This window comes from Triticum urartu, chromosome 2A (assembly GCF_056163025.1).
Source record: "Triticum urartu cultivar PI428250 chromosome 2A, HENAU_Tu73, whole genome shotgun sequence".
In the NCBI taxonomy this organism is placed as follows: domain Eukaryota; kingdom Viridiplantae; phylum Streptophyta; class Magnoliopsida; order Poales; family Poaceae; genus Triticum; species Triticum urartu.
In genome coordinates, this window is record NC_141874.1 from 711,466,236 (window position 1) to 711,479,599 (window position 13,364).

The 13,364-nt window shown below is 48.7% G+C and overlaps 2 protein-coding genes across 2 annotated transcripts; both read right to left on the minus strand.

Moving 5' to 3' along the window:
* Nucleotides 1–69: 69 nt before the first annotated feature.
* Nucleotides 70–4,823, minus strand: LOC125539947 (DUF1365 family protein). Its single transcript, XM_048703497.2, has 5 exons — nucleotides 4,342–4,823; nucleotides 4,000–4,117; nucleotides 3,776–3,868; nucleotides 3,225–3,428; nucleotides 70–528 (listed from the first exon to the last, which is right to left on the minus strand). The coding sequence occupies exons 1-5, from the start codon at nucleotides 4,620–4,622 to the stop codon at nucleotides 256–258; spliced, it is 969 nt and encodes a 322-aa protein (XP_048559454.1). The 5' UTR covers nucleotides 4,623–4,823; the 3' UTR covers nucleotides 70–255.
* Nucleotides 4,824–4,960: 137 nt separating this feature from the next.
* LOC125539951 (F-box/kelch-repeat protein At1g30090-like) lies at nucleotides 4,961–7,004 on the minus strand. The gene is made up of 2 exons (XM_048703505.2): nucleotides 6,747–7,004; nucleotides 4,961–6,431 (listed from the first exon to the last, which is right to left on the minus strand). Exon 2 carries the CDS (start codon nucleotides 6,366–6,368, stop codon nucleotides 5,172–5,174), a length of 1,197 nt encoding a protein of 398 aa, XP_048559462.2. The 5' UTR covers nucleotides 6,369–6,431; nucleotides 6,747–7,004; the 3' UTR covers nucleotides 4,961–5,171.
* Nucleotides 7,005–13,364: the final 6,360 nt, after the last annotated feature.

Here is a 13,364-nt window from a genome sequence, read left to right on the forward strand (position 1 = left end):
TATATCTTTGAACCTGCTATCGAGTAAATTTGTCATCTGGGGGAGAGCAAAGATCACACAACACCAAAATGTAGGGAGGAAATCACTACTAAAAATCCTGACAGATAAATATGGAAAGAGAAAAACAATGTGTCTTTCCATTGATTGCAGATACCCTAGAAAACAAAATAGCTTTGATTCAATCATACATAGCTTGGAGGATTTCAAAAAATAATCTCATCTACTATAAATGATTTCTCCCTGTTGGTGTTACCATCAGCACCATGGCCATTGAGCATCCCTCCAGACGCACCACCTCGCCCCGATGCTCCCTCTGCCATCTTTGTAATCCTGATGGTTCGAGTTTTCTGTTGTTTCATCGGTCGTTGCTGTGCTGCTTCTCCCAATGCTCTCTCTGGGTTTCTGATGCAGGAAGCTGCAGGAGGAACGGATCTCAAGGTCGCGCTTCAGAGCTTCGGACCTGTAGCTCCCGCTCAGGTACCTCGGATGGTCTAGGAATCTCACATTCTTCAACCAAAGCCTGAAGGCCTGAAGAGGAGCAGAGGAACATCAACAAAGATTACATGAGCTTGCTTAACCTCAAAAGGCGTAAACTATGTCCAGTAACAATCGACTGACTGAAGCATTTTAAAGAGATGATTCAAAGCTACGCTGAATAGACAATTCATTCTAGCCCTACTTAAGATCAAGGGCCACAAATGCATGTATACACGCAAAATGCACAGTGAAACGTAGAGAAAATGTTAGTTCAGGATATGAAACAAGCTATCTCCTAATTTTAGTGACAGTGAGAATTATATAGATTTATGATGCTCCAACCAACAACCAGCATACTCTTCAAGGGTGCATCTGCCAAATTACTTGGACCATCTTGGTGTTGATAGTACAGTCGTTTCAAATTTACAACTCCCAATTGTTTGATCATAGTTCTAGCTCAAGTATTAAAGATATCCTGTGCCCTGCAACTTCAAAATCCGATACGGGAGATATGAAATACCAATGTTTACTTCAACCTCCTTTTCAAATAAAGGAGCTCCCCGCCCCCAATTTAATTTCACGATGAAACTGATAACTCAGTCAGGATGTTTAGTTGAACTTTTGTAACAATAGCAATTCCCAACATCAGCTATTTCTTGAGCAATGCTTACGTGCTTAGTACGATTTCCAGAAGAACAGCCTTCTGAACTTTTAACAGTTCATGTCACTGAATTCTGTGTTTGAAATGCGCACATCATGTCAATTTTGTGATTTTAAGTTGACTCATCCTGTCATAAAGGACAACTAATAATGGATTGCACGCAGATGACCGGAGAAAAATAATGCCAACATGGTCCTCTGCAATGAAGCCAAGTCACTGACTGCGCTGTCACAGCTTCTCTCTGACGAGATAGACGAATAGAAAGTGTCTGGCCTGAAGGGGGGCAAACTGTTGCTACAGCACTAATGTTTCGGTTTTCTCTCATAAATCAATCCCAGCCGTCACAGCCATAGTTTCCCCACCTTTAGTTTAATCTGCTAGTTCATGTACAGCTTTTCTTCTTTACTTTCCATTTGCACAATGTACTAACCTTGTGTACTTTCCCCCTAACTTAACGGCAATGAAAAGCAGCGCTGCTGCATTTATTAAAAAAACATAATGTTTAAACAAAAATCCAATATAGAGATCCTAAAAATAGCATGTTCCACATTTTACCCTTATTTTTTAGCCCTTGAGTTGTGACGGCTTTTACCCCATTTAAAAGATCGTGCCACATTTTACCCGTTGTTGTGACCACGTGATGGCATTTACCCTACTTTATTATTTTCTCCAGATTGACAAGGTGGACCCATATGTCAGGATGATGTCGCAGCTGACTTGGTGGACAACTTAGACATGTTATTCATTAGGGGCAATATTTCAGATTGACAAGGTGGACCCATATGTCAGGATGATGTCGCAGCTGACTTGGTGGACAACTCAGACATGTTATTCACTAGGGGCAATATTTGACATCACGCAGGGGCAGCACGACGTGGCTAGCTGCACCAGTTTGACAAAAAATGACACTATTATCCGACGAGACTTAACACAATTCTTTAGATCTACAACGAATACATATCCGAGCTGTCAACCAATTAGCTGCCACGCCGCCCCTTGTCAAGTTTGGGTAAATAACAAAACGGCATAAAAGCTGTCAAAAGGTCTGAAGTAAGGGATAAAATACGGCAAGATTATGTAACTGGGATAACGGCTGTCATAAGGTCTCCACTATGGGGTGAAAATACAATCATAGAGATCATAAAAATAGTATATTCCACAGTTACCCCTTGATTTTGACCCCTTGAGTTGTGAAGTCATTTACCCCATTTAAAAAATCTTGCCACAATTTACCCTTAGTTGTGTCCATGTGATGGCATTTACCCTACTTTATTATTTTCTCCAAATTGACAAGGTGGACCCATATGTCAGTATGATGTCGCAGCTAACTTGGTGGACAACTCAGACCTGTATCATTAAAGACAATATTTGACACGGCATAGGGGCAGCACAATGCGGCCAGCTGCACCTATTTGACAAAATTTGACACCATTTCATAAAATTTGATGAGACTTAACATAATTCCTTACATCTCCAACGAATACATATCCTAAGGTCCCACCTTGTCAAGTTTGTGTAAATAACTAAACGGGTTAAAGCTGTCAAAAGGTCTGAAGTAGCGGATGAAATGCATCAAGATTATGTAAATGGGATAACAGCTGTCACAAAGTCTCAACTATGGGGTGAAAATTGGAATACACTCTTAAAAAACTTTGAAGCTTTTCTCAATATTTTTAATGGCAGAGATGTCGTAGATCAAAAAGAAAACTCTTAACTAAGCTCTATTATCTATACATATTAGTCCAGTTGGTCAACCAAGAAAGATAATTCAAGAATCAAATGATCAACATAGGAAAGAGAAGTAACGAACAAGTTGATCTAAAAATATCTGAAAGACTGTCTATGAGGATAGCGTTATGCTCCCTCCGTTCCGAAATATAAGTCTTCCTAGAGATTCCACAAAGTGACTACATATGAAGCAAAATGAGTGAATCTACACTCTAAAATATGTCTACATACACCTGTATGTTGCATTCCATTTGAAACGTCTAAAAAGACTTATTTAGGAACGGAGGGAGTATATGAGAATGTAACCATAAACATAAGCATGGTACCAGAACAGGAGCATTGAACATAGGAAAGTTACCTCCCAGTATATCCCTGCAGCAACCTTATGAGGCATCAGCCAAAAGAATGTTGCTAGCTTAACTGAGTCATTCGTCTGACCAACTAACTTGGCATCCAAAGCTGCAGTAAAATAGTTCCCAAGTGTTGGATGCTGAACCGCAATAGCCACGTATAGATTATTGCCGGGGGCATCAGCACGAATACTCCAATTGCCAGACATATCCTAGAGGTCACACAACAAAAAGGAAAGCCACTAAGATTATGTAATGGACTAATTAATGGTAGTGGATCGGATATAACAAGTCCAAATTAGCAGAAACTAGAAACCAGCAGACAATTTGCATAGTATAAACACCATTAGTTGTCACTTGTGAGCCATCAGAAAAATATTATGCAGTGAGCACCGTATGCAACAGGATAGAGCCAAAAATGTTTCATTTGAGAAAAGGAGCAAACAGAGTAATTCACAACTTTTTTGTATATTTCTTGCCTAAAAAATTCACGGTTCATCACGCCCACATTTGTCCGAATGAACACCTCCATGTATATTCTATAAGATGAGAACCATACCATGAAGGGGCTGACATGTAAAGGTTTTGCAACGAGATCGGAACCCGGTTGGAAGGTAAACATCACCTTCTCCCCCCAGGGAGTATTTGTGACCTGAAACCAATAGTAAAATATTAGACAGTCAGCAATGTAATGACCCTCGCAAAAAGAAGAAAAAGGAAAACAATGCAATGAGCTAACTAAAAACCAATCAACATGAATCCAACACAGAGGAGATGCCTCACTTCAGCGATGCACATCTTGAGGTCTTCATTTTGTCCTTGCACCGCTGCGTCATAGCAGTAGTAGACGCTTAGTGGGTTCTGTTCGTATCCCACGCTCTTGGGCACCGTCAGGAGACGCCTTTATCAAACAACAAAGAACTAGCTCACCTCAGCGCAAATGAGCAAAATTTACAACAACAACAAAAATCCTAGTTATGCTTTTGCAATACAAATATTTTTTACATACTAGAACAGGCAATGTGATTTTACAATAGCGTGCAAGAAGGGGTGTGAGATTTGTTCACGAGACGTGTCAGAGAGTTGAGAAATGCATCGCAGGGCGTCAGGGGTTCAGGGCCTTACACGGGGCCTGAAGTGGAGGCGATGCTGCGGGCTTCGGCGGCGGAGAGGTGGCCGGAGAGGGGGAGGAGGTCGAGGTCCACGAGGGCGTAGCGCACGGCGTACTCGAAGGCGTGCCCCGCCGGCCGCCGGCGCGAGTGCCGGACGCGGCCCTCGTAGAGCCGCGCGGCGCCGCCGGAGCCGGGACGGCGAGCGAAGGGGAGGCGGAGGAGGAGGAGCAGGGAGAGCAGGGCGGAGGTGAGGAGGGTGGTGGCCAGGGAGGCCAGCAGGTAGAGCGCCTCCATTGGTGTGGCGCTGCTGCTTCGGTCTCCGCAACTTGTTTTCTGAAGGGAAAATTCAGGATTTGTCAGGTTTCAGTTGAAAAACATGCCTGAAATTGGTTCAGTTGCCTATTTTCAATGTCAGGTTTCAGTTGGTGGATTGATGCTGGCCACAAGACAAGAGGGCATTTTGGGTTGGATTCTTGTGCTGTTGTGGACTAGCGTTTGCGGTGGACAGTGCCTACACGTAGGTAGATGGGGATTTCAGTTAACTTTTTCGTCCAATCATCTGGCACAAATGGAGACTACAAATGTACTACACTAGTTGGAAATTCAGCAACAAGTCGGATCAGTCTAAGATAAGAAGTGAAATGCAACAGTTCAGTTTAGTTCAGTACCCAGAAACATCTAGTACAGTCTCGAATTGTTTCTTTACCGATACATCATCATTTGCAGATTATACAAGATGACAGCAAGAAAGAGTCTACTAATAACAATAACATACAGAAGCATCAAACAAGGCTTTTTTTTGGCAGATTAAGAGAGCTTTTATTTATTCTAGAGGCAGAAGAGTTAAGCATGTAGAATCTGACTGCTTGAAGGCGTGAGATCGCTGAACGCCCTGGGAACCTCCACATCCTGCCAACGAACCAAGTAATCACAAGAAGATTGCTTCTTGACATGGCCGATGACCACATGGAGACCACGGCCGACGACGACGATCTTGCTCTCCAGGCAGCTCACGGACAGAGGCTTCATGATCCGCTCGGGCATGGGAGGCCCGTCCACAGGATCCCAGGAATCCGTCTCCGGATCGTAGACCTTCACCTTCATCCTCTCGTACTCGGAGATGACGAAGAGGCGTCCGTCGATGACCACGCTGAGCCCCGTCCACCCCTCGCGCATCCCGGCCGGCATCGCCTCCCAGCGGTCGGCCTTGGGGTCGTACACCTGCCCTCTCGGCGACGAGAAGAAGGGCCACGCGCAGCCCTCGGTGACGTAGAGCCTGCCGCCGACGACGGCGGAGTCCGAGGAGGCCATGTTGGCGCCCATGCTGGCGATCGGCTGCCACACGCCGTTCACCGGGTCGAGGACCTCCGCCGAGTCCAGCTCGAACTGGTCCGTGCTGTATCCCCCGGCGACGTACACGCGGCCGTCGATGACGCCGCCGGCGAAGAAGGAGCGCGCCGAGAGCATCCGGGGCACGACGGTCCAGCGGTTCTTGCAAACGTCGTACTTCAGCACCAGGTGCAGCGGGCAGTCCATGTCGGAGACGAGCCCGCCGCAGACGAGCAGGTGGGCGGCGTCCTCGCCGGGGACGGCGATGCAGCCGAAGCCGCGGGGGCAGGCCCGGTCCCGGCAGGGCATGCCGGGGATGGCGTGCCAGGCGAGGGAGTCGAGGTCCAGCACCTTCCACTGGATCTTGCCCGTGCAGCGGTGGAAGGCGAGCGTGAAGAGCCAGGGCGAGCGGAGGCCCATGGCCTTGCGGTGCGTGAAGAAGCGCGCCTTGTCGGCCAGCAGGTGGCGCCAGCGGCGGCACACGAGCCTGCAGGCGCCGTGGGCCTCCACGGGCAGCCGGAGGAGGCAGTTGAGCGCCGCGTCGTCCGGGAGGCCCGGGATGAGGGGCGTCTCCCATGGAGGTTGCTGCTCCGGTTCGGTTGAGGACGGTGAGATGGTGCCGGCGAGCCGGAACCTGGGCGTCAGCTTCATGTCGGAATCGCCCAGCTTCTGGACCGGAGAGTGGTGAGACGAGACTCGAACGCGGCGCATGCCCGTCTCCAAGAACACTGACTGCACAGGGGAAAATCCCCAATTTCTTTGCGCCCTGCCAACCTGATGCGCATGAAGGAAATCGATCAGTCAGTCACTTGAGAATTCATTCGTTCTACTAGTACAGAGGAACTGATTGCCAATCAAAAGAACAACTGATAGAAAATCGGAGCTGCCCATGGAAGAACTGCGAGCTGACCAAACCCTAGCTAGTTCATTTTAACCCGCGCACTATCCAATTCGCAGTCAGTCTCAGCTAAATACAGCACACACCAAGAAAGAAGAAACTACAGTAGTATCTAAGTTCCAATTCTTGGAAGAAGATGTGAATCAAGATGATACTTCCACAAGAAAATCAAGAGAAAATAAGGCACTAACCTGAATTGCTTGCTGATAGAACCGATGATGCCTGCTACAAGGAGGAGAGCCTTCTCTTCTCCTGCCTCCTTTTCCTGCCTGGTGGTGTGGCGTGGTGTGTCTGATTCAAGGAGGAGACGTCTGCAGGAGGAGGGGCAAAAATCTCCCTGCCATCGTGCTTGCTTTCCACTAGCCGATACTGCTCCTTTTAGCCACAAAAAAACAGAGGCAGCGTCGAACCCAAACAAAAGCAGAGGGTCAGCAAAGCGGCTGAGCTGAACCTTTCCCCGTCGTCTGCACTTTCAACACCTTGTTCGGCGACCGGGTCCCACCATCCGTTGGACGACCTACCCCCTCTTGTTTTTTTTTTCATCAGTATATATACATCATATTCTAGTTGAGTAAAGAAATACGCAAGGCCTAACCGTATTTTGTTTTATTATTGTGTGTTTTCTCCCTGTATCTGTATGCATGTTCGACGATGCAATTCTGTTTGTGTTTGCTCCAGTGACACAGTGAGGGGCTCCAGCTGAAAATCATCCGAGCTGGTGCCGGCCACAGGTATCCATCATCGATCGATCCACGAGGGGAAGAAGATGCTACCAAAGAAGGCAGACCCATTTTCCTCGAAATACATATTGTGTACAGTGGTAGATAGAGATTGCACCTAGAATCTCTGGAGTGTTAGGTGAGGTGTTTTTCCTTGAGTGTTAGGTGAGGAGGGGGTTGGTGAGCCGAACAAATCAATCGTTATCCAACCAACTGACACCGCTTTGATTGGAGGGACAGACTCGGCCACCAAGTGAAATGGAGCTGTTCGATCCTGGAATTAGCCGTTTTGAATTAAGTGAAGTCTGATTTAAACCTTGAGATTGTAGAGCTTGTCGTAAATAAATCCTTACCTTTAAATCCCTGAAGTTTGTACCCTATCCTCTGCAATCTCGGTCGTTCTCAACCCTAAACCAATTCTAGACCAGTTTGTAAGCATAATCCCGGCCGGGATCGCTCGTTTCTCTCTATGACAACCTGGGCCTGCATGTCATCTTCATCTCCTCTTCCTTTTCTCTCTTGCCTGGGCCCATTCAATCCGAGCAGCAATGCAGCGTACGTTGGTCCTTGCGCAAACTGGGCCAGTGCGTCGGCCACATGCAAGAGCGCTCGGAAGGAGGTGCCGTTGATATGATCTGCACGTCTTGGATCTTGGATATTACATGGCCAGTTTGCAATGCTACAGCTGAGTACGCATGTGTAAACACAGAAAAAGTAGAACGCATGTGGAAACTGGGCGAGTGTGTAGCACGCATGCAATGTCTAGCTAGAAATGAATGCACGCCTTCCTTCACATCATCGATTCCAACACAAAATACACAAACCACAAGCCAAAATGTGGCTGTCCATGCAAGTCAGTCCTCGTCTTCCTCCAGCTCGCCGTCTCCACGGCGACGACCAAAGGCAATGTTTTATACTTGTGCTTATCCTTTCTTGTAAGCTAGGATCATTAGCTGGTTAGCTAGCTAGCCTCTCGGAGTTTGTTAGCACGTCGTCATGCACGTTTGCATCTGCATGGCCCATGTACGATTGCCCTTTGGCTTGAGCAATACAATCATGTTGCCTCACTTCTCTCTTCCGTTCTACAGGCAAGCATCTGTTCACGACGATCATCAAGGGTGGTGCGCGTGCGGCCACGGCGCTCTACACCGCGCCGCTGAGTACCGGCCACCTGACGGTGCTCGACCTATCTGCACGGACCACCACGTCGCCGTGCAGCGGGCAGACGACGACCGGGACGCTCTCCACCCACTCCACCGACGGCAGCAGCCCGCTGTCCGTGATCTCTGCCGCTGTCACCACCACCCGCAAGCCCGCCCCCTCAGGCGCCGTCGGTATAGCCGGACTCGCACGCTCCAGCGCCTTGTGCCTGATCCAGCTGGCCAGCACGCAGAAGGTAGTCAACTTTCGTGCTCTGCTTCCGGAGCGACGGCAGGACCAGGGCAACAGCCATCACGATGTGGACCGGTGTAGTGAGTAGAAAAAAAAAATGATTCTGGCTGGGATCATGTTTTTCCCCGTGCACCAAACAGGTTAAGGGTTGGGAATGACCGGGATTCATGAGTATAGGGTATAGACTTCGGGGATTTAAAGATGAGGGTTCATTTATGACAAGCTCTACAATTTTAAGGTTTAAAATAGACTTCACTCTTTTGAATTAGATGGGACCTACATCAAATGGTGCCTTTCATCACACATGAGACAAAGATAGACAAAAAATTTCATTTCCTGTACTAAAAAAGAAAGTTTCGCTACCTTGAGACGGTTAGAGTTACTGCCGCCCTTTACCGGGGCAGGAACTACAGCTAGTCAACAAGGAGCCAGGGTTCTGAACTCGAGGCTTTAGAGAAAATATAGGGAAAATACATCCTACAGCCGGGTGTAAGAGCATCTCTAATAGAGCCCTCAAACTCCTAAACCTTTATAAATAACCGCTTTTTTTACAATTTACGAGCAAAAAATCGCATAGACTAGAACCCCTTAACCCTCAAACCCTTAAATTTTTTTAAGGATCCAACCCTCAAGCCATCTTCCAACCCTGAAAAGTAAGGATTGGAAAGCAAAATCTACCTTAACCCTCATTTGACGGTTATCCTCGCTCGGGAGGGAAAAATCCCGCGCCCATGCCCGCGTCCGCCGCTGCTAGTCGCCCCCGCCGCCGCCGGTCACCCCGTCGACCTCCCGCGCGCCCGCGCCCACCCCGCCCCCAGCCGCCAACCTCTCCTCCACCTCCTCCCGGTCGCGGCCGCGCTCGCCCCGCCCCCGGCCGTTGCCATCCGTCCCGCCGCCCGCGCCGCCCGCCGCCTCCGCCTCCTGCCTCCCGGCCTCTCCTCCTCCCGCGCCCCTCCGCCTCCGCGCCCTCCGCCTCGACCCGCCGCCACCGCCCTCCGGCCCGTGCCCGCTCCGCGCCCTCCGCCTCGACCCGCCGCCACCGCCCTCCAGCCCGTGCCCGCTCCCGCGCCCTCCGCCTCGACCCGCCGCCACCGCCGTCCGGCTCGTGCCCGCTCCGCGCCCTCTGCCTCGACCCGCCGCCACCGCCCTCCAGCCCGTGCCCGCTCCCGCGCCCTCCGCCTCGACCCGCCGCCACCGCCCTCCAGCCCGTGCCCGCTCCCGCGCCCTCCGCCTCCCGCCTCCCACCCCCCGGCCACTGCCCTCCGCCCGCGCCCGCCCCGCCCTCCGCCCTTCGCCCCGGCGCCGCCCTCCGCCTGTCATGCACGAGGTGCTCGACGGTATGCCCGCAACGACAACGTCGTTCATGGGGAATATTCCGTTATGAGGGTTGGGTTTGAGGGTTTTAATCTTTGTCCCTGTTTTTCAACCTGTAAAAGTGCACAAAAAGACCATTTTTGGACCCTTAAAACTGTTGGGGAACGTAGCATAAATTCAAAAAATTTCTACGTGTCACCAAGATCAATCTATGGAGTCATCTAGCAACGAGGGAGGAGTGGATCTAGATACCCTTGTAGATCGCGCGCGGAAGCGTTCAAGTGAACGGGGTTGATGGAGTCGTACTCGTCGTGATTCAGATCACCGATGATCCTAGTGCCGAACGGACGGCACCTCCGCGTTCAACACACGTACAGCCCGGTGACGTCTCCCATGCCTTGATCCAGCAAGGAGGAGGGAGAGGTTGATGGAGATCCAGCAGCACGACGGCGTGGTGGAAGTAGCGGGATTCCAACAGGGCTTCGCCAAGCGCTGCGGGAGGAGGAAGATGTGTCACGGGAGGGAGAGGGAGGCACCAGGCCTTAGGTATGGTTGCTCCTCCTTTTCCCCACTATATATAGGGCCAAGGGAGAGGGGGGAGGCGCAGCCCTTGCCCCTTCCTCCAAGGAAGGGTGCGGCCAGGGGGGGGGGAGGAGTCCATCCTCCCCAAGGCACCTCGGAGGTGCCTTCCCCCTTTAGGACTCTCCCCTTTTTCTCTTCTCTTGGCGCATGGGCCTCTTGGGGCTGGTGCCCTTGGCCCATATAGGCCAAGGCACACCCCCTACAGCCCATGTGGCCCCCCGGGGAAGGTGGCCCCACCCGGTGGACCCCCGGGACCCTTCCGGTGGTCCCGGTACAATACCGGTGACCCCGAAACTTGTCCCGATGGCCGAAATAGCACTTCCTATATATAATTCTTTACCTCCGGACCATTCCGGAACTCCTCGTGACGTCCGGGATCTCATCCAGGACTCCGAACAACTTTCGGGTTACCGCATACTAATATCTCTATAACCCTAGCGTCACCGAACCTTAAGTGTGTAGACCCTACGGGTTCGGGAGACATGCAGACATGACCGAGACGTTCTCCGGTCAATAACCAACAGCGGGATCTGGATACCCATGTTGGCTCCCACATGTTCCACGATGATCTCATCGGATGAACCACGATGTCAAGGACTTAATCAATCCCGTATACAATTCCCTTTGTCTAGCGGTATTGTACTTGCCCGAGATTCGATCGTCGGTATCCCTATACCTTGTTCAATCTCGTTACCAACAAGTCTCTTTACTCGTTCCGTAACACATCATCCCGTGATCAACTCCTTGGTCACATTGCGCATATGATGATGTCCTACCGAGTGGGCCCAGAGATACCTCTCCGCTTACACGGAGTGACAAATCCCAGTCTCGATTCGTGCCAACCCAACAGACACTTTCGGAGATACCTGTAATGCACCTTTATAGTCACCCAGTTACGTTGTGACGTTTGATACACCCAAAGCATTCCTACGGTATCCGGGAGTTGCACAATCTCATGGTCTAAGGAAATGATACTTGACATTAGAAAAGCTATAGCATATGAACTACACGATCTAGTGCTATGCTTAGGATTGGGTCTTGTCCATCACATCATTCTCCTAATGATGTGATCCCGTTATCAACGACATTCAATGTCCATGGTCAGGAAACCGTAACCATCTATTGATCAACGAGCTAGTCAACTAGAGGCTTACTAGGGACATGGTGTTGTCTATGTATCCACACATGTATCTGAGTTTCCTATCAATACAATTATAGCATGGATAATAAACGATTATCATGAACAAGGAAATATAATAATAACCAATTTATTATTGCCTCTAGGGCATATTTCCAACAGTCTCCCACTTGCACTAGAGTCAATAATCTAGTTCACATCGCCATGTGATTAACACTCACAGGTCACATCGCCATGTGACTAACACCCAAGAGTTTACTAGAGTCAGTAGTCTAGTTCACATCACTATGTGATTAACACTCAATGAGTTCTAGGTTTGATCATGTTGCTTGTGAGAGAGGTTTTAGTCAACGGGTCTGAACCTTTCAGATCCGTGTGTGCTTTACAAATCTCTATGTCATCTCCTAGATGTAGCTACCACGTTCTATTTGGAGCTAATCCAAATAACTGTTCTACTTGGAGCTATTCTAAATTGTTGCTCCATTATATGCATCCGATATCTCTACTCAGAGCTATCCGGATAGGTGTTAAGCTTGCATCGACGTAACCCTTTACGACGAACTCTTTTTACCACCTCCATAACCGAGAAACTTCCTTAGTCCACTAGTTACTAAGGATAACTTTGACCGCTGTCCTGTGATCCATTCTTGGATCACACTTGTACCCCTTGACTGACTCATGGCAAGGCACACTTCAGGTGCGGTACACAGCATAGCATACTGTAGAGCCTATGTCTTAAGCATAGGGGACGACCTTCGTCCTTCCTCTTTATTCTGCCGTGGTCGAGCTTTAAGTCTTAACTTCATACCTTACAACTCAGGCAAGAACTCCTTCTTTGACTGATCCATCTTGAACACCTTCAAGATCACGTCAAGGCATGTGCTCATTTGAAAGTACTATTAAGCGTTTTGATCTATCCTTATAGATCTTGATGCTCAATACTCAAGTAGCTTAATCCAGGCTTTCCATTGAAAAACACCTTTCAAATAACCCTATATGCTTTCCAGAAATTCTACGTCATTTCTGATCAACAATATGTCAACATATACTTATCAGAAATTCTATAGTGCTCCCACTCACTTCTTTGGAAATACCAGTTTCTCATAAACTTTGTATAAACCCAAAATCTTTGATCATCTTATCAAAGCATACATTCCAACTCCGAGATGCTTACTCCAGTCCTTAGAAGGATTGCTGGAGCTTTGCATACTTATTAGCATCTTTTCAGGATTGACAAAAACCTTCCGGTTGTATCACATACAACCTTTCCTCAAGAAAATCGTCGAGGAAACAATGTTTTGACATCCTATCTGCAAGATTTCATAAATAATGCAGTAATCGCTAATATAATTCCAACAGACTCTTAGCATCGCTACGAGTGAGAAAGTCTCATCGTAGTCAACTCCTTGAACTTGTCGGAAAACATCTTAACGACAAGTCGAGCTTTCTTAATGGTGACATTTACCATCATTGTCCGTCTTCCTTTTAAAATCCATCTGCACTCAATAGCCTTACGACCATCGAGCCGTTCTGCCAAAGTCTACACTTTGTTTTCATACATGGATCCTCTCTCGGATTTTATGGCCTCGAGCCATTTATCGGAATCCGGGCCCACCATCGCTTCTCCATAGCTTGTAGGCTCATTGTTATCTAGCAACATGACT